Source organism: Osmerus mordax, chromosome 16, assembly GCF_038355195.1.
Source record: "Osmerus mordax isolate fOsmMor3 chromosome 16, fOsmMor3.pri, whole genome shotgun sequence".
Classification (NCBI taxonomy): Eukaryota; Metazoa; Chordata; class Actinopteri; order Osmeriformes; family Osmeridae; genus Osmerus; species Osmerus mordax.
In genome coordinates this window covers 4,240,640-4,266,413 of record NC_090065.1, presented here as the reverse complement: position 1 = coordinate 4,266,413, position 25,774 = coordinate 4,240,640, and the positions used below count along the sequence as shown (strand labels likewise).

Here is a 25,774-nt window from a genome sequence, read left to right as displayed (position 1 = left end):
GCAGGTTTGATGATAAGAGGCTATGTCTTGGAGTGGTGTCCTCCTCCAGCTGTGCTGTTCTAGCCAATTAGAATCTCCATATGCTGCCTTGGCCTCTCAGCTGCACAATGCCCCATCTCCTACCACACAGGTGGGCCTGGCAACGGTGGGAAAGGTAGGTATATGTCTGTGTGCACGTGCACGTGTTTGTGTGTAGGATAGTTGGTATCAACATCCCTTTTCAAAGTCCTCACTGAGTAGCCATAACCACCAGCTCTCCAGTTAAAGTGGCTGGCAGTGCGGGATGATAGCCTTGATAGGTGGCAACACTTGAAATTAAAATAGGCTTTTTTTTCCAAGCCAAAATTCAAAATTCAAATGTATAAATTTCTTGAGAAATTATTGTTGATCAGACTTCGCTACATTGTCATGTTTCGCACGATAAGAAATAAGCAGGTAGGCCTACATGCAGGTGGGTGGCAGAGATGTGTTAATTGTATTAAATTATGTATATATGAATAATGGATATGTTTTCGAAAATGAAAAATATGTTTAAAGTTTATTTTTCACAGAGAGAAGCCGAGAGATGGGAGATCTCTGTTGCTTGCTTGAGGCATCCGTTTCAAAAGCCGATCTGTTCTCCAACACCTAAAAGGCTGTGGCAATCTGTTACGGTATATACACGAAAATACCACACTACAAAACTCGAGCGATTACAAAAGTATCAGATATCATCATTCCACTGTAAATATCACAGCTTTTAATTTAATATAATATTGTGGCGCTGATAGCCTGCATGTGAACATGTACATGTTAATTGTGTTCATGCTATTATTGTAACACACGTGAAAAAATCATATGAGGCGAGGAGGTAGGAAGTTATTTAAGTGACAAGGCTCAAGCCTAATGTTCAGAAAATAAATGGACACTTTGAATCAATCAAATGATGGCATCTTCTTTCATTGGTTTAGGCTACTTTATACTTATCGATAATAATACATTACAAAGAAAACATAGGCTTCATAGGCCTACACAAACTTCTCCCGTTTCTGTTCGAATTTAGCTCAGCATTTTTTTCATATCTTCAAAATGTATAAAAACATGAATATATAATTATGCTGTAGGCTATGTTCGCATTTGAACAAATTGGGTTCCAAGTTCTATGACCAATTCAAAATCTAACGATAGCCTAGGGCTATAAACTCCACATCATTTTATTGTAAATTGTAAGATCAGGCCTCCTCGTGTCCAACAACAGACAGCAGGCAGAACGTTAAGCTACACATCAAATCCGGGTGGAATCGTGAGAAAGAGCTGCACAATGAAATGAAGGTGGAGTGAAGAGGACTTCTTACCATGTTTTTATACAGTTTATCTCTCTCCTTGAATCTCTCTCCTGTTCTCTTTCTTCTCTGTGTCTCTTGCTGGTCAGGAAGCTCCTCCTCTCTGTTTCCCAGTCTTGCGTGCAGGCTTGATGTGAAGGGAAAAAGTGACTCACCTCCACCTGCTGTGCATCCAGGGTCTCCAAACAAGCAGGTGCCAAAAAGTCACAGTTGCTTCAAACAGCTGAGGAGGAGGATGGGAAGGCTTATGTCATCAATTGACTGGTCTTACTAATCTTTGGCCATGGAAATACATTACATTATATTTCCATGACAAAGGATCATTCACGCTGGATTTTGTATGTTGTGTACAGATAGTGTGTGTTGTTTCTGCTCTCTAACATGGTTCTGTTCTATGTCTTTAGAGATGTGTGCAGAGACATGGAAGTGGAGAACTGTGGTGACTATGGGCCTACTTGTTAAAGACAAATCTTTAAACAATCATACAGGGTGTGTCTATTTTCACGGACCATACAGCAGCCAAGCTAAAAAGCATCACAAACCTATTAAAAACAAAGAGTAACCCAGCTATAAAGTGTCACAAAAATGACAATAGTGCCACAGCGTCACAGCAGAATATCAGTACAGCTTGTCACCAGAAGGCCGTAGGTGACAAGATCACAGTCTAATGTCGTCCTATGTGCCCCGACCTTGTCCGTCTGCTCCTTGCCATTCTGCTGGCGCTCTGATAGAGGTCTGCCCTCCCCCCCCCCCACAGAGGAGCTTACATTTGGCAGGCGACCCTCCTCCTCTGACAGAGCTCCATGATGCAGGGAGCAGCTCAGCCAAAAGAAAATATCTCATCCCATTTGAGGTTTGGTCACCAGTCAAGACTGGGGAATCAGGGAATCTGGGCTCTTTATAATTTGGGCAGTTTCCCAGGTCTGCTGAGAGAGTACCACCGCCATCCAATTCAGGGCCTTGTGATCATTTACAGGCCTTTAAGGGATGTAAAGGTTTAATTGCTATTAGAAACTTTCATAATACTGTATGTATGTGTGTATGTATGTACAGGGCTGTGCAAAAGTCTTAGGCATAAACAAAACCATTTATAAAATGAAGCAAAAAATAATTTTCTGAAATAATGAAATAAAAACACTAATCAAAGCCTTTCTCGACATTGCACTATTATTCTGCTACACAAATATAGATGACTAAAACTAAATATTTATGACAATATTCATGTAATAAATCCTGGGTGCCCAAGACGTACATACATTTGTGGAGCAGAATGAAAGTGTAATGTAAAGCTTTGATTTGTGTTTTTGTATGTATGCATATAGGCATGTATGTCTGTGATACTGATGGTGAGTCTCAAAGCATGATGTGTATAGAAGTACAGTATGTGTCCACAAGTGCACAAATAATTTAAAACTGAACTGGAAAAGAACACAGGAAAACATCCCCTTTCTCTCTATGAAGTAAAAAACAAAAAGTAAAAGTGACTAGACACACAAGGGGGCCTAAACCACTTGTTTAATCTCACAAGTATTTAAATAGTTTGGTGAGAACTACCCCAGCACTCACCAACAGGTGCAGCCATTTTCTTTTTGATAGAGAAAAGTAAACTGATTAAGGGGCCCAGAGCAGAGTAACAGGCAGTTCCACACAGTGGCCCTGTAATTGAATTATGTGGAAGTGCACTCAGGGAGACAGGTAATGAAGGGACAGGTCAGGGGGACAGTCCCACACGTTCATCTGAGCTCTGGAGCTCTGGAGCTCTGCCCAAGACCATAACCAGAGATGAGTAGGTCAGCCTCTTTCTCACCAACACACACGCGCACGCATGCACACACACACACGCATGCACACACACACACGCATATACACACACACGCGCACACATACAAGCACACACACATATCTGCTGATTTCGGGATATTATTCACCTGAAGAAGTACAGGTAGAAGGAACCACCTCAGGAGACGAGGATGTCAGTTAAAACAACATCATCCCGCAAACATACTGTACCAGGAAGTCAAGCATGAAGTCAATGAGTTCTATATATCCATCCTTACTCTTCTTAATAAATTAGATCATTTAAGATAATCGGCAATTCTCACAAGACTACATGAAGAACCTAATAGTTCACAGGCGTGCAATGTTTCAGTGAAAAATTAAAGGGTAAAAAGTGCTTCTGAGTGCTCTTTGTAGCATTTAGATGCATGCAGCCCTCAGGCTGGCTATGGATGCTTTATTGAGGGGGGTTTAATAGGAGATTTCTGCTAAAGGAGAAACTATGGGCTATGGGCACATAGGAACAGCTGTCGTGTAATTGAATTAACGTTCGCCTTCTGCCTAGACTGGCGTTGTGTTGGGAATGGATCGACAACCTCTACTAATTCCATCAAATCTGCTTATGAATATGCATGTTTCGCATAAACAGGTTTAGCGTGTCCAGTATATGTGGATGTGCCTACATGCAGAGCTATATGAGGGATGGTGTGCAGTAAAACATTGCTTACATTTGAAGTATACGTGTTTGCACGTCTGTGTGTGTGTGTGTGTGCTGGTGTGTGTGTGTGTGTCTAAAGTCTGTAATTGAAGAAGTCTTTATAGATGAAGGAAATATCATAAATTACAGTGACACCTAGTGGTGAACTTTATAGAACCCTTTCCTATATCGAGTACCAGTAAAAAAAAAAAATTCCGGTTAACCGGTTTCTTTAAGTCCAAAATAAAGTTTATATTCACCAAAACGTCCTGGGTAATTTTAACTGATGCACAGTATTTATTTCTAATCTGGTTTAATCATATTCTTCATATATTCTCTGAGTGTATTCTCACATTTTAAGAACGTTGATCTATGTCTACATCCACATATCATCAGCGGTGTACTTTCCTTGTGTTTCTTAAATGAAGACAGACACACGTGATCTGAGCCCTTTGACTTCAGGTTTATTGATACGGCTGTGCAGTCACATAGCATGGTGTCACACAAGGCCGCTCGGCCGGCATGGAAAAGAACACACACACACTCTCTCTTTCTTTCTCTCGCTCACACACACACACACTCTCTCTTTCTTTCTCTCACTCACACACACACTCTCTTTCTTTCTCTTGCTCACACACACACACACTCTCTCTTTCTTTCTCTCGCTCACACACACACACACACACACAATCTCTCTCTTTATCTCTCTCTCAGACACACAAGCACACACACTTTCTCTCTCTCTCTCTCTCTCTCTCTCTCACATACACACACACTCTTTCTCTCTTCCTCACACATACGCAAGCACACACATTCTATGTCTCTTTGTCTCTCTCTCTCTCACACACTAAAGGAAGTCACAGTGAGGAGATCAGAAATGCACGTAAGTATTTGTCTGTGGTTTTACACTTTCCTACCCTTGGTTACTAAAACAGTAAGATATCGGCCATATAGAGTTGATATAACTACTGTAAATGAAGAAACAAAGATTTTACAAGCAACGATGGACTGTCTCAGTAATAATAACTTTTACAAATGTCTGTACAAGTCAGTCATAAATACAATTAGGATTACATTGAGCAGAGAGGCCACCTTAAAAATGTGTTTCCTCCATGTTTGGACTTTTACAACATAACCTGCATCCCCCAAGAGCAAAGATATTGACTACCTTGGTCCCTTGCACAGTGCATGATGCTTTGCTTTAACTGATCACTGTTTTATGACATCTTCAGGAGTTTTATGTTTTTTTGGGGTGCTCCATACATACAGAAAAAAGTATAGATTAAAATAAACTTTTTTCTTCAATATGTCATCAGTCAATTTCAAGCCTTCGTGAAATAATTAGGTTACTACATACGTACTTGTATAAAACATTTAGCAATAATGTTTTCTAGTTTTGCACACAGGGACCCTTCAATGGAAGCGTGATGATTAGAACACGTGCAGTCTGAACATGTCATATACAATCATACAAGTAATAGAATCAAACTACAGATGGGGAAGAACAAAATCAGAAGGCATTTTAAACAGAAAACTTAAATGATAAATACGGGGGATATGTGAGTTGTAATCACACTTACTGAGACAACTATGTAAAAAGCAAACTATAGTTTCAGTTGATAAAAAATTGGTGATCATGTGTTTACTTTAGCGACAGAAGCTTTGGAAATGGATGGAAGAAGTTTTTAGAGTAGATATGTGTATGTATTTTCCTTCTCTAGTTCTGCAAGGATAGTGTGTGTATACAGTTAGATGTCATTTCTACCTATTCCAAGAGACAAGATGTATGATTAGTACTATGTTACATTATAGGCACACATTTAATCATTTGGTTTGACTACAGACATCCAGTCTTAAATAGATGCTACAGCATATTGATGCGTGACACAATAATATTATGTCCCATTCATGCTATCAATATCCTGTTCATATCCAAATTAATTTTGTGTTCCTTAATCATTGTACAATTGAGATTGTTTCCTTACCGTCCCAATGTAATACTACATACCTCCAGTACCCCATTTCTTGCTTATTACGAGTAAAAAGTGACGGACATTTCTGATTCAGTCTACACCAAAGAAAATGTCAAATAATAAAGAAGCACATCAATAAAGACATAACAATCATATTTGCAAATACTTCCCAAAAAACTCTTCTCTTCCTTCCACATACAGTAAAAGCTAAAACAGCATTGCAGAGGTTTGTTTTATATCTTACATATGCACATATATCACATGTCATTTATATGTAATATTTGTATCGTCTATACACAGAGTATATGTGTCTTATTGTTTTCAGAATCTGGCAAACATAAACCAGAAAGCTGTTACTGTTTGAGACAAAGACTTGGCTGCACATTCATCACAAAAGCATGATGAATTAATCATCTAGCTGTACAATAAAGCACATTCAAAACGACACGTATCGAGTTATTACCAAAAAGAAAAAAGGAAAAGCAATTCTAGCTTCAGAGAAAGCTAGTCCACTCATTGTAGACTCAATGAAGGACTCTGCACTACAGCCTCTCTACAGCCTCGATACACTACACACCCAGAAGGCAGTGCAAAGAATAGTGCAAAAGGAACGATTGACAGAGACTGAACAGCTACGGAATCCTCTGAGGGACATACAGTGAGAGGGAAATCAAACACAACCAAAGCATTTCTCCTTTCTAACATTGCATAAAAAGTACTTTACATTAAGTATAAGATAAAAAAAATTACAACTGAGAATATACATTTAAGTGTGTGATATGTTGAAAAGAAAAATTGTAATTACATTTTTTAATATATATATATAGATATAGAAATGAGGTGCAAAAACAGAACATGCAGTTATTGGTGTGGCTGGATTGTGGACTAAGGAAATCTCTGGCTTCAGAAAAACATACACAAAAAAAAAAACACTGATACGAAAACATTATTTGAAGTGAAATAGGAATTCTGACAGGATCCTAATGTGCCTTAACGATTGCAAGCAGCCAGCAGTAACCTAATGAGCCAGAGACGGCTGCTATGTTTGGTGTCTTGTGGAGCAGGGAACAGACATGAGAGGTCTGGAGCCACACCAGGGGAGAAGAGAGGAGGAGAGGAAGGAGAAAAGCGTCTGGAAATGAGCTGGAGCTGGGACTCATCATCAGGCTCAACATCACAATCATCATCATCCTCATCATTATCACCACCATAGTCCTGATTGAGAAAGCTTCTGTCATCTTTTTATTCGTGTCACCCGACAGATAAGGATGAGAGGGGGGGGTTGTCCAAGCAGAACTCATTACGACTCCCAGAAAAAGAAAAAAAAAGGTTTTAGGAAAAGTGATGAGAGGTGCAGGTCTTGTCATTGTCCTCTAGAGGGCAGTAAACACTCAGAAATGGTTCTTTCTACAGGAGTCTTCCCAGGGAGAGGAGTGGGATGCAGGTTGACAGCAAACAGCCGGGCTGCAACGGTCTCAGCGGCCATTAGTCCATCGCTACCTCTGTGAAGAGAAACAATCCAGGGAATATTTCGTATCACGTTTATCACCTCAAAATGGCCGACAAACTGTAGCGCTGCGGTCGCTTACCAACAGCTGCTTTATTCTGACTCTGCTCACAGTCTGGAAACTCTCCGCCCTCAGACAGGTCTCCTAGACATTCAGACACGACAACTCGTTTTGTTATTAGTCATCTCAATGGCTAAAACCAGTATAGTTCACAGCAAAATAAAAGTTCTCTGTACTGGTTACTACGTAACGTGACATCCCATTCTGTATTTGTTACTAGGTAACAGGACGTACCGTTCTGTAGTGTTTGCTGATTGTCAGAGGAGCACCCAGGCTGTGGCCTGTCCCCTGCCTCCTCCCCACCCACCAGCTCCTCTGTCTCGGGGCCTTCCCCCTCCTCGGGGCCCTTGGAGGCTGACTCTGTTGTCTCTGGTACTTTTTGGCCCTCCCGAGGCTCCATAGCCTCCTCCTGAAGGGCCTTCTCAACGGCCTCTCTTTTGGCCCTCTCCTCAGCCTCTGGACAGTTGGAATACACACAATGCGGGTTGGGTGTCTGCATTGCGTGTCTGAAGGGATGTCTTTAAGATACTTAGTTTTGACTTCATCAGAGCAGTCCCAAAACATTTACATTTAGCAGACACTCTTATCCAGAGCGACTTACAGTAAGTACAGGGACATTCCCCCGAGGAAATTAGGGTGAAATGCCTTGCCTAAGGACACGTCATTTTTTGCATGGCCGGGAATCGAACCGGCAAACTTCTGATTAATAGCCCGATTCTCTAACCGCTAAGTCATCGGACTTCCCTGGGAAGAGGTTTACCTTTCGCAGCCTGGGTCTTCCAGCGCTCCCGGTTCTGGTACACCTCCTCATTCCACAGGGCCTTGAAGTTCTTCAGGTCCACAGTCAGCAGGGAACAGTGACCCAGAGAGCTCCCATCAGAACCCGTGCTCTTTACACTGCCCTGCTTAGCATCCTCTGAACTAATGCTGTTCAAACTACGAGAAAAAGGGAGAGGGAGGGAGAGAAAGAGAAAGACAAAGAGACAAGTGGAGAGAAAGGGAGAGAAAAGAAATAAAGACAAGAAGAGAAAACCCCAAGGTGATTGAGTGCAATAAATGGATTGCGTCCCTTCATATTCCGACAACACATTCCGACAATATATCCAGACAGGTGCGTATGTATAGAGGGAAAAGTGAGTAATGGAGAGAGAGGGAGTATGTGTATGTGAGAGAAAGAGAGAGAGAGAGAGAGAGAGAGAGAGAGAGAGAGAGAGAGAGAGAGAGAGAGAGAAAGAAAGAGAGACAGACAGACAGAGTGAGAGAGAACACCATTCAGATTTCCAGTTGGTTAACTCTAGACTGAAGCCTTGCTGAGTGATGGTAATGGCCCCTGACAGAAAGATAGTTTATATTGATGCGCAGGTGCAAACACCCACGACACTATCCAGAGACTCAGTCTCTCCTCACACATACAGAGACCAGTTAGGAAACACACGGTAAAAATATACTAAGTGACTGAAAGTTTAGGTCAAAAGTGCTTCCATGGATTAAAAGTCTAGTTTTGGATACGCAAGGACAATCGCATGTCAAAGGAGGCTCTGTGAGAAATGTATGAAGGGCTTGTTATTGTTGTTGTCAGTGAGTTTGTCTTGCGTGCCACCCAACTGCTGGGCCCTAGTTAAGAGTCGTGACAGTGAGACATCACAGCGAATTAGTGTCTCTAAAGACCTCCATGTCAGGGCACACGGCTGGGTCCTGACACAGGCTTCATCTCTGGCTGTTCCTTTAGAACGCTGGCACAGAGTTTAGAATGCCGTCTACTGTGTGACTGACAAAGTGTCACCTGATTTACTCCTAATAAAAGCGGTGTTAGGAATGAACGTTTTCACACATTGTTGAACAGGAAGTGGTACAGGAAGTGGTACAGGAAGTGGCTGACCTGGAGCGTCTGAAGCCGCTGAGGCCCGAGTGAGAGGCGTCATCGATGAGGGGAGTGACGATGCGTTCTGTCATGTCCGTCAGAACTGTGAAGGTGGGCACCACGATGAAATCAATAAACCCTGGGGACAGAGAGCAGTACAGAAGTACAGAAGGGGTGTGAGTGGATGTGTGTCTTCCTGTGTGTGTGTGTGTGTGTGTGTGCGTGTGTGTGTGTGCATACACGTGCCTCTGTGTGTGTTTATATGTGAGTGTACTGTAAATGTGCGTTTTTGTGTGTGTGTCTATAAGTCTATAAGTGTATGTGTGTGTTTATGAGTGTGTATGTGTGTGTGTGTGTGTGTGTGTGTGAGTGAGTGACTGAGTGTATAAGTGTGTGTGTGTGTGTGTCTCACCAATCTGGGACTGTGCCACCATGGTTGACTTGCGGTCACACAGCGGGGAGAACGGCAGGCCTAGCTCCGCCTCCTTGTCTCCCTGGAGACAGTCAAATCAGCCAAGCAACAACATTAGCAGCCTCACTCATGTGTTCTATCTATAAAACACAAAGCTGTGTTAGTGTAGACACAGACACACACACCACACACACACCACAGAAAAAAACAACAAAAGCTCCACTACAGACATCTAGTCAGCCCATGTGACAGTCATGCGTGATGCAATCTGTGGCTTTTTTCCTTTCAGCCGATTCTCCAGTCAGACCACAGCCTTCTATTTCCTCATGTCTCCCAGTGGGGGGCCTCTGCAGCCCCCACATAATCAACAGATGCAACCAGAGCTCCTCCCAGGAGCACTTTTATGTCACAAATGTGTTTCATTTTCTCCAGGCTGATTTGCTACAAACAAATGAGAAAGGGAGAGAAGCCAGGCAGTAAGCTATGTTCTCGACAGTAGCTTTTTGTTATTGGCTATTCATTTGCCAAGGCATTTCTGCAAACACGTTGTGAGGATGATGCTAATGTGAGCCACAAGGCGAGTGATTAATATTCAGTGCTCGCAAAGCTATGACACTTTAATGGCTGTTGTCGTTCTGCAGACGCAAACAGATGTTTTATGGCACACAAGAACGTTTTAGGGTTGATTTTAGTTCCCTTTCTGCAAAAATAAGCAAACCGAAGGACGCGAGAGAGCACGGTGCCCACTTAATGACCACACTGCAGCAGTTAAAAGCTGCAGTGTTCGTGGGATTGGACACATAAGAAAACAAATGTTAGATAAAAACACAAGGCAATTAAATAACCAGGTGATAGACTCCAGCACCTCTCTCTCTCTCTCTCTCTCTCTCTCTCTCTCTCTCTCTCTCTCTCTCTCTCTCTCTCTCGGTCATTCACTCACCACTCTCCCTTCTCATTCCTTCATCTCTCTCCCTTTCCCTCTCTCTCCTTCTCTCTTCCACACCAATTAAAGTAGTTGTGGGGCCATGTTGGTGTTCCCCCCCCCCAGGGGGAGCTCCCAGAGTCAGACAGACTCCCACCTGTCTGAAGAACTCCTCCAGCAGGGAGGCTGTCCAGCGGTGGTGCAGGTCCCAGTTCTTCGCCGGGTGGCTGATGTCTGCAGTGTGGAGGAGGAGGGACAGGGCTTTGGGCTTGTCAACCCTGGACGCACAGAGAAACACACAGAGATATATAGAAAACACACGGAGAAACACATTACAGTAACACACAAAGAGAGAAAGAGAAACACATAAACGCACAGTAAAAAAAAAAGAAAGAGAGAGAGAGAGAAAAACGCACAAACACACAGAGAAACACATCAATTCAGGCAGTGACCCCCCCCTCCCTCACCACCACCATCCCGTCAGCATTTGCTACAGTACAACACCGATTGGGTCTAGCAGACTTAAAGCTCGCTGGGAGCAGAGTGACTTTCCCACTTGAGTAGATTGTGTGTTACACATTTATGCTGACTGTGCAAGATTTTCTTTTTATCAGTGCTCGTGTGTGTGTGTGTGTGTGCGCGCGCGCGGGTTCTCCTCCCTTTTACACACAGGCATGTGCATGGGCGCATACACAAACAGCTCCCTTCTATTCCTGCTGTCATTGCAGCACCTTGCCCAGGGCTGATGCTGAGGTTGGCAGGATGCCAGACTCTGTCTGTGGCACATTCAGAGAAATATGGAGAAAAACACTCCTGAACCCGGGCGACCGTGAGCGATCTAAGATCAATCCAGCTAGCTCGACCGTCCTGCAATATAACATCCTGACAGATTCAGTGTGGTACGAGAAACCCTGCCCCTATTGTCCCAGAGAAGGGGCGCCTGCAAGGAGAATACGTTGTATGAGACTCTTCTGCCTTGCCTTGCTCCGGTTATCACGGCAGACATGTTCGCTCTCACAATTCATTGCTCCTCAGCCGTTTGATGGTTTGATTGATGGCTCCATCCCCACGGTTAGAGGATCTGGTACATTCCGACAGCGACTCTACTCGTCTGAAGCAGGAGGAATTACTGATACCTAATGGGGTGGGGGTGAGTCACCCGACAAGGTTCTTGTACCTTGTGGCTATGGGAAGCCACGGTTGACAAGAGCGGTTTGCGGTAGCGGTCGGGGTAGGGGGGCGAAGGGGGAGGGAGGTGGAGGAGAGAGACTCCAGGAAGTTCCTCTGACTCACCCCTCGGGTTGTTGGAGGAAGTTCTTCATGGCCTTCACCTGCTGGAAGTGACAGGACATGTCTGTGGCCAGCACCATCTCCACCACCAGGGCCCGCAGCTCTCTGCAGGGAGGGAGGGAGAGATGCGGAGAGGGAGGGGGGTGGAGAGGAAAAGAGATGAGTGCTAGGCTGTAGGGTGTGGTTTCCAACCACCACGGCCCTGGCTTCACATCCCAAATCCATGCAATATTTACCACCTCCGCCTCTCCCCCTCACCTCCAGTCATCCTTGGACAAGTTATACAGGATGTTCATTTCATCGTCGTCCTGTAGGAGGCGATAGGCAGCGCTCACATGGTGGCTCTCCAGGACCGAGCGGTCGTTGTACAGGATGGCTGTGTCTGACCTGAATGAGGAGAAATGTGTCCAAAGGTGAAACATTTCATTTCCTATACTCCTTCCCTTTCATGCCATTTAATCTCTTCTACCACCTTTGTTCTTCCTGCGTTCCCTACAATTTTCTAGTCATTGTTGTTCCAGCGTGACTCCTCTGGTCTGGGGCTATGGAGTCATTGAGTTTGATGTACTGTGCTATTGGTTTAGCCTCTGTGTTTAGGCTGCAGGATTCCCTGATGCGAAAGTAAAGGCGACTGTGCTTAAATGAACACATTGATTGGTGACTCAACGGTTGGTGAGGTTGGTGTTTCATTGCCCAGTACCCAGTACCTTGTCTGAATGTGGAAGTTGTTGGTGGTTCCAGTGTGTTCGTAGTCGTGGACTGCAGCTGCGAAGATCATGGCAAAGATCTCCAGTTCAGTCAACCAATGCTGAGGAGAGGAGGGGAGAGGAGATGAGGAAAGGAGAGAGGGGATGAGAGGAGATGAGAGGAGATGAGAGGTGGAAAGAAGAAGTGGAGAGGAGATGAGAGGAGATGAGATGAGAGGAGATGAGACGAGATGAGAGGAGATGAGGGGAGGAGTGGAGAGGAGATGAGGAGAGGAGACGAGAGGAGGAGTGGAGAGGAGATGAGAGGAGATGAGATGAGAGGAGATGAGGAGATGAGAGGAGGAGTGGAGAGGATATGAGGAGAGGAGATGAGAGGAGGAGTGGAGAGGAGATGAGGAGAGGAGATGAGGAGAGGAGATGAGAGGAGGAGTGGAGAGGACAGAAGTGAAGGAGGGAAGTGAAGCAGAAGAGAGAGAGCAGGTGAAGGGAAGGGAAGAGAGATTATACTCATTAAGAACCTCATCCAACTCCATCATGCTTACATTGTCTCCAATCAGTTTTCTTGAGACCACGTAGTGACTGAGGTCAGCCACTTGAAAGAAAAAGGAATAGCTTCTTGGATTTGATATTGCTGTTTAATACCCCTATAAAGCGTACCCAGAAACCATAGCTTCTCTTATTACAACAGTAATGCGTTCTTATATCCGGGGTTGTGATGGCAACAAAGACAGCAGCGGCTCCCTCCGTTTGACGTCATCTGATTTCTAAAATGGAGTCAGGTGGCTGAGCGGTTAAGGAATCGGGTTAGTAATCTGAATTTTGCTGGTTTGATCCCCGGCTCTGCCAACTGACGTTGTGTCCTTGGGCAAGGCACTTCACCCTACTTGCCTCGGGGGAATGTCCCTGTACTTACTGTAAGTTGCTCTGGATAAGAGCGTCTGCTAAAATGACTAAATGTAAATGTAAAATAATTGTGTATCTCAGGGTTGAACTTAAACTGAAGACGTGTGACGTGTGACGGTGTGAAAGAAGTCTGAGGGGATCTCCAAAGCCTTCCCAAATGAAGGGTTGATATCAAGAGTATATTTGTGTGATGGGTTAGTGTGTGTGTACGTGTGTGTGTGTATGTGTGTGTGTCAGTGGGGTGTGGGATCGAGATTGGGGTTGTCAAAAATCGATAGTGTTGACTAATCAGCCGGAGAGAGCAGGAATACAAAATGGCTGCCCTTCCATTTCTGCCACATTTCCTTGTGGGCCCGCTTTCTCAGAGACCTGTTGATAGTTGATTTACTGGAGACTGGAAGGCCCTGGTGAATGATTGATGCCATTCCTTCTCCTGGGGCCTCAGAGCCCTTTTTCTTAATGCAGTTACTCTGAGGGCCCACGGAACACACACACAGCTGTCGCTAGAACCTTATTAAAGTGATTAAATAAACAGACTGAGGAAAGGGGGTTTGTATGTGTGTGTGTGTCCGTGCACACATGTGTGTTTGTGTGTGTGTGTGTGTCCGTGAACACACGTGTGTTTGTGTGTGTGTGTGTGTCCGTGCACACACGTGTGTTTGTGTGTGTGTGTGTGTGTGTGTCCGTGCACACACGTGTGTGTGTGTGTGTGTGTGGAGTTGTTTGTGTGGAGCTTGAACACAACTCTGCTGCTAGTATTGATAGCTCAGTGACAGAAAAGCCCTCAAGTGACTGCAAGACATCAAATATGGAACCACAGAAGGGAGGAGAAAGAAACGGGCAGAAATAAACAGTACATGAAATAAAACAGTAAATATGAAGTCTTTGTGTTGAGCATGACAGTTGAGAACGAACGAGCAACAATGAGCGTGTTATTAAAATGGGAAAATTAACTAAATCTACAATGAAACGATTGTTGTCAAAAAGCCATTTCAATTTGAGCATTTCAAATGCTGATGGATTCTTTGACGAACAAGCAAAATGATCGCCAAGCCACTGATGCGACGATCTATGTATAGAAGACCTGAAACAAGGCTCGATCAAAGCTGCGATTACTGAAAGCAGCAACCGAAACACTAGCCTTTGTGCTAAACGTATGTAAGCTCAGGAATAAACGCACACTGTGTGAACGATTGCGTGTGTGTGACGGTGAGCGTCCGGGGGAGAGCCTCTCACCACCATCCCAGTCTTCAGCAGTAGGTAGTGGACAGTCTGGGTCACGTCGGCCGCGTGCATCAGGTTGTGGTAAGGGTTTTTATGCTTGCTGTAGCCCACCTCCAGGGCCTCCACAAACGACACCACAGCCGAAATCGGGATCTGAAGTGTAGCAAAGGCGATCCACGAGGGAAGGAACACATTTAGGTTTGTTTTTGTTATTATTAAATCATACTTTTTAATCATGATTATATTTATTGCGCACACTTCTCGTTTTCAACGACTGTGGACTGACGATTATGCATTCAATTGGTTTCCAATTTTTAAGTAATTTCCTGTTCAGTCATTCTACACGGCTCCAAGGCATTTTGGTGTCTCTAACCATGAAAACAATGCTGAATCAGTATCTTTAGAGTGAGACGGTTGTCAGGATCCAACACTAAGCTCCTTACACGGCATAGCAGTGTGTTCAGTCATCAACTTAGTCACACTTAGCTGAATACTATCTTCCTTCGTCACCCAACCAGCTACAAAGGAAAGAATGAACTCAGAAAAGAAGAACTGAAGCCTAACCACTTCCTGAGTTGTCATTACTCTCATGTTGTCTCATCATGAATGAGGATCACACACAGAAATTAGACACATTCAGTGACTGACAAGCCTTCCGAGAAGTTTTCACCTTGAATCGGCTGATGAGATCGTATCTTGTGAGAAGCTCGTAGAATATGAATTTCAGAGCGTGGTCCCCACTGGCCTCGTTCAGCGCAAACACGTCAAACGACCACTTGTCCACATGCTGTCAGGAGAACAAACATGGAAAATAATTATATTGAATCATTTACAATCTTATTTTGCCTTTTTAAATGACAGTTTTACTTTAAACAAATAACTACGTGTTAAACTGTGTGTGTGTGCGTGTGTGTGTGATACCTTGAGCACCCCTATGACAGACGGAGGGTAACTTAGGCCCACCATGTTGGAGGTTCGACGGTACATCCTGTTTGAGAGAGGTAAAGACATCAAATGGGGCTGACAAGCAGCTTCAACGCATCAGGCTCAGCAGGGCCCAAAAACTAAACCCAACGGCAACTTTCAAATGTGAACGCAGCTCATGCAAACACCGCATCGACTTAGTAAAAGTAAAGGACAAAAAAGTAAAGGACAAAACAGGAGTTCTCATATGATATTATAGTAAGATACATTATGTGTATTGTTGCTATGTACTGTAATCAAGACCATGTTTTCCTGAAACATATCAGAATCCGAATTTGAAACAGGTTTGTTGCCAAGTAGGTTTTCACCTACAAGGAATCATCCAATCTTCTATGGTCTGGTGGTGCATAACCATAACCATATAGTGCGAGGACAAACTTATATTGCAATGATAAGTCATTTGAGTATTTGATGGTGCAAAAGGCCATTTTCATCTGCGAATTGAGAAGAAACTGTGGTTCTTCATGCTTGTCAGGCGCACTGTGATGAATTGTGTGTTGGCTGTACACACAGACGGAGTCATTCTAACACGCTGATTTGCAATGGAATTGCAAAATAGATTTGGGAGTGATGGATGGTGACTTTGCTCTTTCCAACTGTCAATATTCACAAACATGTACCATTTCTTTTTTATTTCAAGGCATTTGTTACGTCTGTTTTTATTAAAGTGCAATGGAGGCGTGTGTTTGAGTATGTGTTTGTGTGTGTGTGTTTTCCATGTGTGTTTGTGTGTGTGTGTCAGCGTGTGTGTGTGTGAGTCCCCTGACGTGGCACTTCCTGGTGGGCGTGTCACGTGACCAGCGTCTCACCTCTCCACGAAGATCCCAGCCTGCACGGCGTGGACGATGCTGCGGAAGCGAGGCTTTTCTTCCGTTCGCCGCAGCATCAGGCCCATCTGACGCGTGAAGGTGGACGCCAGCCAATCACGTACCTCCGACGGCACCGACTCCGACTGGATGTCGCTGAGCTCATCTTCCGTGTCCACCAATCGCCTGGGAGGAGGAGGGAGGAGGGGGGTCATTAGGTTATTCATACTGTTTGAGATGACGCCCAGTATATCTGTCATTCATATTTTTGTTATAATGCCCATTAAGATCCAGTATAAACCGGTTGGTCCTACTCAGGAGGGTCGGGACAGATAAATCCATCAGCACTAATTACTACAGCACAGAGCTGGTTTCTGGTCTGAGATCAAAACTACATAAATCACCTCTTACGTAACATTCAAACTCTGACAAGCTAATTAAAACATTGTTCAAAAATTACATTTTGTGGTGCAACCTTCACCGGTTTCACTAGAATGTTACTTAAAGTACATCAGGCAAAGACTTAATGCTGGACGCTATGTTGTTTTTCTCATCAGAAGATGGCCTGATCTGAGGGCCTGGACGTATAGCACCTAAAGTGTCCTGACAAACATGTCAATAGTCATGCCCTGGCTTGCCATAATCCGAACTTGGGCCAGCATGACGACAGAGTTACATAATTCCATAAGCCTTGTCATATCTGGGCTGCAGGACGTGAAAGGAGCAGGACTCTGCTATCTACATCTGCAGGACACTCGACAGCCTGCCATATACAAGGGGGAGCAGAGATAATCTGACCCATAACTAACCTGTCAGTATATATGGACAAACCATTGGTCATCTAACCTGTTGAAACGTTAGGGTAATATTACTTTATTTGTCATAGTGTTGATATCAGTGTATATTCTTCCCTACCTAAAGTCATTGAGCTTTTTGTTTTTCCATCTGGGGTATTGGGCTAGGGTTAGGTTTAGCTTTTCCTAACTTTTGAGACCCCTTTCCTGGAGACCTTCCAATATGTGTATTTGTACAGAGTGTAGGTTGAATTTGACATATTCAGTAGTGTTCCTACCTGGTCTCCTCGATATACACAGACTCAAGTACAGAGGCAGCATACTCCAGGTTCTTCTTCAGGTCCACAAGGGAAGCCTCCCCTCTCTCTAACTGTTTCACCAGGCACCTTAACCTGCAACCAAGAAACAAAGCTTTCATTAAAACTTAAATTCTTCAGTTTTCTGCAACAACTTAATTTACATTTCCATGAATTACATCTTACAATATTCAATTATATTGATCTATTTCTTAGATCATTTCTTAGATCTTTGCCGATGCTGTTTGGTTCAGCAAGTAACTGACAGTTATGAAGACAAGAACCTATTTACACATTGGTAAGCAGACCTCCATCATCATCTTTTGATGCCTTATTCCTCAATTTCAAAATGGCAAATATAGACCACCAAGGGACTCATCCCTGGGAATTGGCAAAGATCAATTGCAAACATTGTTTGGTATCCCATCAAAACAAATGGCAAACAGCAAGGCAATCTACAGTAAAGCAATCTCAGCCTCTCTACGTGGTAACCTTTAGCAACCTGTGTCATCCGGTTCTTCCTTTGAGGTTCTAAAAATGGATGGTAGTGCATTATTTTCTCTCCTAAGTCTAAGATGATGGTTTCCATTTAGCCAATAAGGCCAGACAGGGCAATGTGATATCAGGGAATATCCTCACAGCCTTGGCAGTCAGCTGCATGCCTGGGCGACCAGTAGAGGCTCAAGGGCCTTACAGACTTTTAACATTGATCATCAAAAAGGTCGTCTTTTAAAGGCTTTGGATTATTTGGTTGATATTTGCTGTAGTTGCTGATATTGTGTGATATTGTGATATCTGCAGTCCGCTCCTGACCCCAGAAAGACAACATTGGGACAGACAACCACAATTTGCGATGGCCACTGATTTCTGCTCTGGCCATGTCAAAACAACATCATCCAACAAGCAACAAAGTTCTCCTGCCAAATGCCACTGCACAGATGCATGACAACCACTATGGGTGTGAATTACACTGACTGTCTTCAAGAAACTTTGATGCAGAGTAAGATTACTGCAAATCTGGTGAAAATGGCAACCCTAAGTGCAGTACTGGGATTCTATGGGACATAGAACACAAAACATGGTTCATGCATTGACTAATGACAGTTATTATCAACAGCTGTGTGTCAGTGAACATTCTCCATCCAAGTCTGCATGGAGAAAGGAATAGATACTTATGCCTCCCTGAAAGAACTTGATAATCAGATTGCTATTCAGTCATTGTGATTTAGAGTCAATAATTGGTAATTTTCTTGCTTTTATGTAAAGCAATGCCGCTAGAAATGCTCTTCAACAAAGCCATGGTTAGCCACATCGACTGAAGACCTAGAAAAGATTTTCTTTATCTGCCAGACAAGCTTTGTTGCAAATCCATGGCTTTTGTTTGTCTGTCAATAGCTAGAAAGCCATGTGCTAACAACATTGTTTAATTGCATCTATTTGCCCAGACTCAAAGCTGATTACTAAGTGCTCCCATATTCTTAAATTAGTTTAACAGTGGCCTACTTCCAATGTCATGGTGGTGTTTTCAAAATTTAGATTCCATTGCAACCTTATTTATTCAAAATTCAATCCTGGGTTCATGGAAATATGTCTAAAACTTTATTTAAAACGATATGTCAAAGTCATGGGACACTTGAGACGGGAGGCTGGAGATTGGCATTGACACGAGGTATATGAAGGTAAACATTGACGGTCGACTGAATGGATGCCCACTGTCGACTGAACAAAATGGGCCTGTTTACTCTGCTCTTATCTGGAAGAAACTGACAGACCGGGTTAATAGCATCCACCTATCAGATTGCAAGGTCATACGAGAGGGCAAACTGAGGGGCCTCCTAAATTTAACCAATCATGTTTCAGAAAGTAGGCAGACTCACATATTGATCATGAGTCTGAACAACAGAGGTATCTGGAGCGAATGTGCAATGCTGATTAGATAATTGGAGATTACATTAGATAATGAGGTAAATCCCTTGAAATGAATAGCAAACAGCGCTCAGTTATTCCTGATGAATAGTGTACTCTTTCCAGTCAAAAATACCACTTAAAAATCTTTAAGTGGTATTCATGGGAAACACAGACTTTACAATAGATTAAATCAATGATGCCTTTGTAATTTATCGTTTGAATGACAACCATGTGCTTGGGAAATGCTTCTTACACTGTGAAAGGTGTGTACACAATACAATGTGCATCGCATATTGTGAAGTAGGAGAAGACATTGGCCAGGTTTCCCAGATTCGTTAAGAAGCTCTTAGCGTTAAGAGCTTCTTAACGAATCTGGGAAACCCGGCCATTATTGTTTCCAGAGGGGAATCTTGTTTGCAGCATGTTGTTCCCCCACCAGCGCTGTGAATGATGACATGTCCTCTGATACTGTTGTTCCTACACAAAACACATTCTGTTTTGTTTTGCGTTACTGAGGGAACAGATGGGAGAGGAGAAGGCATCAGCACAAAATCAGGTTGAGGATTTTCCCTTAGTTTTTGTTGTGGTGGGTCATGTGGCTTTGGTTGGCCTGCTCTGAGTGAACACAAATACAACTACAGGAGCAATCAGGGTTGTTTTCAACTGTGTTTGACCAGTTTTTGACCCACAAAAGACCATTCTTGATCAATTGTGTGCTGAGAACAAACACAGGCAACAACCATTTTCCAAGAAGGGAATTAATTTTCAAAATAAATCCCAACCTTAAAAAAGGACCAAATCAAACATTTGTCCACATGTGGTTGTAGAAGAGCATGTAAGAGCATTTATCAGACTTGACAACAGTCTGACCAACACCTGCCAGTGACAATTTCCCACATAGTACAGAGGAGACAGTATTGTGCGGACCACCACTGGGAAGCAGAGCTTGGCTGCTCCATCCTGCAGCATGTTCTGCGTTGTGAAGGTATTCCGGGCCAGGCAGCATGTAATCAATGCCTCAGGTCAATGTAATCACCCGGGGAGATTAGCATGTATTCAGAGAACGCACACAGGTTTGGACAGATAACAGAAAAACCCTGCTGAACATGATGACTCAGTTAAGCTCAGTCGTATCCTGCCAAACTGCCTGCATGAAAACAATGGTTTCTGTGGCTTAGTGCATGGACTCAAACAATGAAAATCATGTTCATAATGTTTAACAAAAAAAGCTGAAAGGATAGAGCAAGGTTACAAGAAAACATTTAGGACAGAGCACTGAGAGAAGTGCATAATTGACATATATAACTGTATTAACAGACTTGCTGTTCAAACTTATTTGGCCGAGCTGACAGTTTTACATTTTTATTTTATCCTAATATTAAACCGTACTGTACATTTTCCACAGAAAGCCAGCTGGTTGGTTCCCTTGCTTATCACAAATCTGTTCAAGTTCCAGTACTCCCTCAAACATGTTGGGTCACTGGATTCATTCCTTTGTGTCGTCTGAACAATGCCTGTCTCTCGTGGGAGGTTCAGTTGACAGATCTGTCAAAACCCAACGGAGGGAAGAAAACTCTGAAAAAACACCAGAGATTGGCTGAAAACACCCCCTCCCCCTTACGTCACACAAACATCAAACGCTGAAATACTGTACTGGGCCAAAGAAGAGGTGGAATCAGTTCAGAACCTGGAATATCAAGAACTTTAAAAGAAGGACACACAGCTGAAACTGAAAACTGGAAGCTTCAGCTGCCTGCAGGAGTGACAGTCACCTTGTTCATTTGAAACCCCTTAACCGCTTCCCCATCACTTAGCAGAGGTCAAGTGCCTCTCATGGCAGAGGATGGAGAAAGCGCTGTGTACTGCTCGATGGTTTCGAGTGAAGGAGTGCAAAAGGAGACAAAAAAAAAGCCTGTTAGAGCTTTCTAATGGAAAACGAATCACATTCGCGAACATGTACCAGTCACATGACCCCCTCAGCCCAGTCTGCTACAGCAGCAACAGTCTACCAGCATGATGTCTCATACTTCCAGATACATATGTATACATACTGTATCTGAATATATTTCGCACACGCACAGAAAAAATAAACCTTGGCCCAAGCCCCCTCTCCCTTACTGGGAGAGTGCGTGAGGCGACGCCCTGCTTGGCTAAAGGGATCCCCTCGGTGATTCAAGCTAGCCGAGTCATCATTTTTAAAACACTCGCTCCATTCATCCTCCACATGGGCTTTTATGGTTACACTGTGTTGTGTGTTCATTACCAAGCTCCACAGAAACCACAGCTACATCAATTCAAAAGGGTGACTCGTAAACCATCATTCACACCTCTGCCCTCCCGGGACATCACTGCTAAGGCCTTCACCTCTATGTATGAAGGAAATCCAGTTGAGTGGTGGAGGCCGGGTGAAAGAAGCCTTCAGAGGCAGATCGGTACCTTCTGGAAGCTCTGACCTGTGGTGACATCACCAAGGGAGTATGGTAGTTTAATATGCGTGTATGCTAGCATGATTTGCTTATGCATGTGTGTGCACTGTTGTATGTGTGTGTGTGTGCACATGTTTGTGCGTGCGAGCGAGTGTATGCATGTGTGACGTTCTGTGGTGTCTTTGATCCGTCTGAAGCTGTTGTACTGTAGGACATACAACAGTGTATAGTGCATTTTCTAATCCGAGCAGCCTTTTTTCCAGTTCCAGGAAAGTCTTTTGCTAAGAAATACTATCATTTCTAAACACAGAGAAGAGCTTAACACAGTTTTACAATAAGTCAGGAGACATGATTACACAAATGTTGTGTGTGTGTGGGTGTTTGTGTAGATATGTAATTTACTCAAGACTCAGAACTGACCTCCTTCCCTTTTTGTTTTACTCTTGTGATATAGCCTCATTCACCCTTCCCCCATTAAAACTCTGGACGGCAGCCAGGTTCCTGAACTTTCTGAAACAGGCCTGACGTCATCTCGACTCTCTTACCCTGCCTGCCCTGCAAGCACTTAACACCCTGTCATGACGAACGACTTCAAACTGCCATTTGGCCACCGCCTCTCACAGCTCTGAAAGAGATTTCATGAGATTCCCCCCTCTCCGCTGCGATCCTTTAATGAGGTGGCGGAGCTCAACAAAATGGAAACAACTGCTGCTTGAAAAAGCCAAAGAGGGGCTGGAGGACTCTCTCTACATTCGGAATCTTACCGGGGGAGTGAAGAAGTAAACGTTGGGAGGCTCAGCACGTCAGCAACCTGACCAGAGCGGCCTCAGTTTGAATCCGGTCTTGGTCCTTTGTTGCGTGTCCACCCTGCTCTCTCTCTGTCTCTCTCTATCTCTCTCCCTGCCTTTCCTGTCACATTTCACTTAAAACTGTCCAATAAAGCATGAAAAATGCCAAAAAGAAATGATCTGGCATTGGTCGGGGTCTGGGAGACACTCGGCAATCAATTAACGGTCTTGACTTTCCTTTCTTTCTCATCGGAGCAGTGACCGTAATGATGACTCATGTGGCCTAATTAGCCAGGAAAACAAATGGTAGGCAGTAAGAATAGAATAATTTGGAATTAAAACATGCAAGCGTTGGAACATGTTGCATTGCTGCATAATTAAGGACTTAATGAAGTTGTTAATGACTGTGGCGTTGGCCCATTCAGTCACAGTGGTACAAGAAAGGATGGAGTGATATCTACATGGAGGGGGAGGGGTCCACATCAGAGGGTCACACCTGTCATCCAACCAGATGTGGATAATTTGACTGACATTGTTCTTAAATAGGCAGAATCACGTGTTGACTAATGACCTCATTAATGTGTTGTGTACAGTAATGTTACAGAGGGGATAATTGGCAAGGATCTCACAATAGGACGCTTATGGCTGTGGGACAACTTTCATTCACAGGACTATGATGCAGGTTCACAGTCAGCAGTAGCGTACTGCAACCACAGATGTTTTAACCGTGTACAAATGTAGAGGAACCGGAGAATATTTTCTAAATGCCACACAGATGTGCCAGGCACAGTGATGTATATGTTCTGCTATGTCACCGACCAGTCCAGTGAAGTCCTTTAATGCTCTAAACCTTGGGCTTAACATTTGGCTTAAACTGTATTAACTCTGATTCCTTTCAGTGGACTCCCCCACTGTTTCATACAGAGGCCTAATCCTTACACTGTGGAAGGAAAGACAAGCTCTCCAACGTCTACAATCACCACACAATGAATACTGTTCAAAACACGTCAAGACAATGAGACTTACACACACACACACACACACACAAGCCCACACAAGCACACCGATACATGGATAATAAACCCCAACAAACTGAGTACCAAACGTTCCAAACCCAACAATGTGACACAGCTCACATCGTTCCTACATCGTCCCCATGGCGATGGCCACCCCCCCTGAGCTGTCAATCAAGCCAAGTCAGTCATGTTGACGTGTGTGAGGGGAGAAGGATATAATCCCTGTCCCAGCAGGGCGCCGTGGTTACGTCATCCACCAGATTAAATTAGATGAAAAATGGGGAGGGCATGAGAGAAAGTGAAAAATAGAGATATAGAAAGAGAGAAAAAAAGACACGAGTAACTGGGGGGTCCAGATGGTGAAAGGAAGATAGTGACATTGTGTGTCTCGGTGCGAGTAAAAGAAACAACACTGTAATAGGTACACACTGGGTACAGTAGTACACATACACACACACGCACACACACACAGCTTTACAACATGCTTTGTTTTCTATCATGGCCAGGAAGGTGTCCATTAAATGGCGATAACTTACTTAAAACAATTCAATAGAGTGAAATCCAATTGTCAAAGGTCAGTACATATATAAGGTCAAGGTGAGCTGAAAATACACACAAAAGGATACATACATTGTAGGAGTTTGTCAGGCAGTATGCAAACTAGAAACACGACCGTTTTGACAGCATCACCACAGGCGTTCTGGGTAGTAACTTTCTCATGAATTTCCTTTCAGAACAACATTGCTTTTGTCAGGCGTCATTCACAAAACGGCTCCAGCACTCTCCCACTCCAAAACTGTAAAACGTTCAGCCGCCGCGGATGACAAGTGACACTCGAAAAGTGTTCTACCTGAGCACAGCAAGGACCAGGGAGAAGAAGTGACACCGACATTCTCCCAAACGAAGGACGCAGGCAGCCCCCGACCGCGGGCGCTGCGGCGGGCAGCGAACGTCTCACCGCGGGCGGGCGTGGAGGGCCGGGTCCTGGGAGACCCGCTAGAGTCTCCTGCTCAGTCACACGTGACGTGATCTCCAGTCGCTGGATGTCCAGGCTCCCAGGAGCTGACGCAACTTCGTGGAAGAGAACGCACAGGGGAGTCAGGTGGCTGAGCGGTGAGGGAATCGGGCTAGTAATCCGAAGGTTGCCAGTTCGATTCCAGGTCATGCCAACTGACGTTGTGTCCTTGGGCAAGGCACTTCACCCTACTTGCCTCGGGGGAATGTCCCTGTACTTACTGTAAGTCGCTCTGGATAAGAACGTCTGCTAAATTACTAAATGTAAATGTAACGCCTCTGTGATTTTGCCATAATGGAGATTCATTGTTGACTTTGACTGTCCTTTGTAAGGTGACCCTCAGAATGTGGTGAGCGGTGTGTGGTCGACTACATAGCTAGGGGGTAATGGAAATTAGATCACAAGAGTTAAGGTCAGGGGTGAAAGCGTCCTTTAAAGGTACTTTGGGTGTCTTTCTTGTGGCAAAGTGAAGAGGAAGGTGAAAAGGTGAATATTTATGCTTTGTGAAGCTTGTCCTAACACGCATAGACACAAACACACACGCATGTACCCACACACACAACACACACTACACAGAGAGGTAACTCAATGAAATATTGAGAGATAGATGAGGTAGAGTACCTTTGGTTAGATTTTACTCAAGGATTCAATGTCGTAGCAAACAGTTCTACAGTAAATTAATTACACTAGTCTTTCAGACACCCTGAAGCTAAACTATTTCTGTGGATCCAATTCTGTATTCTTACCCTTGGAAAAGGCTTTAAGTTCCCCTAGACAAGCCTTTAATCTTCTGTGTTTTCTCAGTGAAGTGTGGATAATGCCATTTCTGTGGTTGACCTAACAGAACTCCTCTCTAACTTAGACTGACTTGCTTGTAGTTGAACAGGAGCAGAGAATAAAACACTACATTAGAAGTCAAGAATAGGTAAGCCACACAATTAGCCAGCCTCAATCACCTTCCAAGGTCAGTCATTGCCCATTCACAGATTAATTATCTTTTGTTGCATTGTTGTCAAGCCTTGGTCACTCTATAGCTAATTAGCATTCCATTATCAGCTCAATTAAGCCTAATTAATTAGCAGCACT

The 25,774-nt window shown here is 43.9% G+C and overlaps 1 protein-coding gene across 1 annotated transcript in view; it reads right to left on the bottom strand.

Moving 5' to 3' along the window:
- Positions 1–7,140: 7,140 nt before the first annotated feature.
- pde1cb (phosphodiesterase 1C, calmodulin-dependent b) overlaps positions 7,141–25,774 on the bottom strand; it is a 44,241-nt gene continuing 25,607 nt past the window's right edge. Inside the window, exons 5-19 of the mRNA XM_067253860.1 lie at positions 17,518–17,631; positions 16,449–16,631; positions 15,577–15,643; positions 15,326–15,442; positions 14,668–14,808; positions 12,529–12,629; positions 12,080–12,208; positions 11,825–11,926; positions 10,689–10,809; positions 9,610–9,691; positions 9,216–9,336; positions 8,097–8,272; positions 7,571–7,792; positions 7,358–7,420; positions 7,141–7,270 (exon numbers count right to left, since the gene is read on the bottom strand). Coding sequence (XP_067109961.1) covers positions 7,254–7,270; positions 7,358–7,420; positions 7,571–7,792; positions 8,097–8,272; positions 9,216–9,336; positions 9,610–9,691; positions 10,689–10,809; positions 11,825–11,926; positions 12,080–12,208; positions 12,529–12,629; positions 14,668–14,808; positions 15,326–15,442; positions 15,577–15,643; positions 16,449–16,631; positions 17,518–17,631 — 1,756 coding nt within the window. The 3' untranslated portion in view covers positions 7,141–7,253. The remainder of the gene's footprint in view (positions 7,271–7,357; positions 7,421–7,570; positions 7,793–8,096; positions 8,273–9,215; positions 9,337–9,609; positions 9,692–10,688; positions 10,810–11,824; positions 11,927–12,079; positions 12,209–12,528; positions 12,630–14,667; positions 14,809–15,325; positions 15,443–15,576; positions 15,644–16,448; positions 16,632–17,517; positions 17,632–25,774) is intronic.